The following is a 3,815-nucleotide window of genomic DNA, read 5'->3' as shown; positions in this document are numbered from 1 at the left end:
TTAATTATTATTAAATTTCTCTTCTAAATTTTATCATTTTTCTTTTTTGAAACATAAAAAAATAAAGTATGATAGAAATTCTTCATGGCCTTTCCATTATTTGTTTATATATATTTTTAAGCATTTCCCATTATTGAATGTCTAGCACTCGTGTATTGACTATACCTATAAAAGGGAAAGAATGTCATCATTCGTGGAGCATTGGAAATTTAGAAAAACAGCACTGCAAAGACATATGGGGCCTTAGTTGTAAATTATCATTATCCTTGGTATTGTCTTAGGAAATAATTGAATTGCGCGGTACCTGACAAGGTTTCGTGAATTCTTGACGTGGCAGCAGTCCATTGGACCAGAAAAGTTGGGTGAAGCAAAATCAAAGACCTCCCCCATCTTTCGATCAATTTCATATGTACCCATTTTTAGAGATTTTCAACATCACGCTGACTGCTATGAACTAATCCTGTTTATGTTAATTTAAGCATAAAAACAAAAACTGTGCTGTTGGTGATAATGAAAGATAGCCATTTAACAACCCATCTTCTTCATTTGCTTTTTCACAGGGACCATGTCATCCTTTTCCACGCCACATTATATACACATGTAGATGTATCATCATACTTTCTTTTAGAATTCATATGTCGTGTGCTGTTTCATTTTATGTTGCGTCTTTATATTTTTACATCGATTATGCAGTAAATCACATCGGTTATTCAACTATTTCACTATCGCTTATACAATAATTACATTACATCGTTATTTTACGGTGTTACATTTCATGATGAAATTATTATACTATGATGTAGTGCGTTCCACTAATGATGACAAACCAAAAGCACAAGGTCCCTTCTGTGGAGGGGATCCGGATTCGTCTATATAAACCTCTCCAAATCTATTTTCTCATCATCAATTATCAGTTATTAAATAGAGGGTAACAAATACCAACCTCAGCATACCCACACACACAGTGTTTGATGGGCAACTACAAGTTCAGATTGTCAGATATGATGCCCAATGCTTGGTTTTACAAGCTGAGAGATATGAGCAGAACCAAAAAGCATAACACACCTCACACTGTCAAGAAAAGCCTACCTTCAACTACAATATCACAGAAGTCACTCAATCTTTCTCAGCCTAGACACTCCTACTACTATACAACAGAACCAACCAGATCATCAACTGAAAAATTCTATAATTCACCCACAAATCCAAAAGCCTCAGATACCCATTTTCCTGATCCACCAAGAAAATCATCCAAGAAAAAAACCAAGAGAAAAACCATCTATAAGCCCTCTCCCAGACTTGTCACACCCTCAATCCGGACCAATTCCGAACCAGCTCTGGATCAGGACTACTTTCTCTCTTCTATAGATAGCTCTCCTGAGTCTGATCATCACTTCCATGAATCTACCTTATCAGAATTCGAGTCCGATACAATTGATGGTCCTGACCCATTCAATGGACTTGCCTCGTGGTCCAGTTCTTGCAGTTGCAGAGTTGGTTCTTCGGCTTCTGACATCATAATCGACATGAATGAGAAATCATCATTCACTAGGAAAATTGAGAAGCTAGACTTGTTTGATCCAATTTCAGAGCTAGAACTCCCTCCAATCCTGACAAAGCCAGCAAAATTCAACGACGCCAACTTGGAATTTACCAAGTTTACAAGAAGTTCATCAAAATTGGAGGACTTGGAAGCTAATGGTTCACTTTCTATCGAGGTTGTCAAAGAAGAGGATAGCTTTAGAACTCAGAAACAAACTAGAGCTAGTCCAAATCCTGTCCTTCGAAAGCAGCCCAATTCCTACTCAACCGGAGTGAAGCTCAGACCCAATTCTCCGCGAATCGCCAGCAAGAAAATTCAAGCATGCGGCCGAAAGAGTGTGTCATCGAGTGCAAGCTCAAAGTCGCGGAGAAGAAGCTTTTCGCAGAGCTTTGCAATTGTGAAGTCGTCGTTCGATCCTCAGAGAGACTTCAGAGAATCAATGATGGAGATGATTGTGGAAAATAATATCCGGGCTTCGAAGGATTTGGAAGAGCTTCTTGCTTGTTACCTTTCATTGAATTCGAATGAGTATCATGATCTGATTGTTAAGGCCTTTGAGCAAATCTGGTTTGACATGAATGATTTTAAGAATTAAAATTCCAGTACATTGTAAATTTGTATAATCTTATAAGAATTGCCACTCCTTTCTAAACATGTAATTTTTTCTAATTAGAATTTTTTGGATCTCTTATTATCTTTAGAGTTTGCTAGATTAAAAAACAATTATCTTCAAGTGTTTATATATGTTTCTTGCCAAAAGGAACAGCCTTTTGTGTTTTTCAGTACAAAACTCAACAGAGTGTAAAAAAATATAATTTGCATTATGTGATTGTTTCTTTAATTTTTTATTTATTTATTTTTAGTTGGTACTCACACACAACTTAAATTCCTGATCTCCCTTTAAGAAGAAGGTCACTGTCTTATTGGTGTTTCTTCAATTTCTGAGGAAGAGTGAGAAAGTCCGTGCATAGTATTAGAAAGTTTGTGCAAATTTTGGTGTGTTTTGTGTTTGATCATAAAAGTATAAAGATATAAAAATTAGAATTTTGAAAGTAAGAGTTCACTTTGGACAACCATCTTTGTAATTGTAGAATAATTATTTTAAATTCATTCAGGAAAAAAATATATATATATATTTTAAATTGTATAGTGAAATTTATGGTTTGTCATTCTCCTCCACAAGCAAAGGATTTCCTTTAATCTAACCTTTACATATATGTATTATTTGTCTATGTTTTATTTTATTTTATTTTATTTTCACTGTATGGTATCTAAATTCTTAAAATTGGATTGGAAAATTAACAGAATACATACGACTGTGTTACAATACTGGTGCTGGGCCATGCCCAAATCAAATCAGACTACTTTGTTTTTACTGTACTAAAGTAAAAGGCCTCACTTGACCACTTCGTATATGTACGATAAATAAATCCAAAAGTACTGCAAACTGACAAATTCTTCTGCACAACTCCATTTTATTCGGAAGAAAATAACCGCCTGGGGTCAACCCTAGGATATTATTTTTTTACCCTTTGTCCATCTTCCTAAAAATTTTTGAGGCTTCTCTTACACCAAACTAAGCACTTAATGTTCCACCAATAAGAAATTGAAACTATATAGGTTTATTTTTCAAGTCGATATGTGTCATCGAACGAATTTTTATTCCCAAGTGTTACTGCATCAAAGTGAAAAGAATCCTTCCACTATCTACATTGATTTGGAAAATTTAAAAACCATTTTCTTAAGAAATTAATTAGTTTTTGCATTATGCTACTCAGGTCAAGGGCTATGTTTACCCAAAAAAGTTGTGGAGATGAACTCACCATGACTGTAGAATCTTTAAACATATACCGAGCAAAAAAATTAGAATAATATTATACAATCGAATCAGCTTGTATTGCTCTTTGTGGAGATGAATACATCATAACAGCATAATCTTTAAACATATACGGAGCAAAAAAATTAAATAATGTTATACAAGTCGAATCAGCTTGTACCGCTTTATCTCAAAAAAATAATGGACCTCACAACCTTCCGTCATTCCATGTCAGCGAACTACTTGAATGAGACCTAAGTGAGAGAGCTTCACGGAGAAGCCAATTCTGAAGAGGGGTAGTTAAAATTGATTGAAGCTGAAGCTTGGCATGAGCTGGTGCATGCCATAGTCATGAACCCTACATGGAAATATGGAAATGCTCAAACTCAATAGTCAGCTTTTAGATGATGATTTGCACCCCCAAGCCACAAGCATAATTATGGTATCATCAAATAG

The 3,815-nt window shown here is 35.0% G+C and overlaps 1 protein-coding gene across 1 annotated transcript; it reads left to right on the top strand.

The window, feature by feature from the left end:
* Positions 1–818: 818 nt before the first annotated feature.
* Positions 819–2,333, top strand: LOC132269268 (transcription repressor OFP2). The gene has a single exon (XM_059770407.1). It carries the CDS (start codon positions 972–974, stop codon positions 2,136–2,138), a length of 1,167 nt encoding a protein of 388 aa, XP_059626390.1. The 5' UTR covers positions 819–971; the 3' UTR covers positions 2,139–2,333.
* The last annotated feature ends 1,482 nt before the right edge of the window (positions 2,334–3,815 follow it).

This window comes from Cornus florida, unplaced genomic scaffold (assembly GCF_030987335.1).
Source record: "Cornus florida cultivar Cherokee Brave unplaced genomic scaffold, ASM3098733v1 CherokeeBrave_3.0.0_Hap2_Chr08, whole genome shotgun sequence".
Lineage (NCBI taxonomy): Eukaryota > Viridiplantae > Streptophyta > Magnoliopsida > Cornales > Cornaceae > Cornus > Cornus florida.
The sequence above is the reverse complement of the archived record's forward strand: the minus strand, read 5'-3'. Positions and strand labels throughout refer to the sequence as shown.

Coding starts and splice junctions, on each gene's coding strand:
- LOC132269268 (XM_059770407.1), top strand. CDS start 972: ATGGGCAACTACAAGTTCAGATTGTCAGATATGATGCCCAATGCTTGG.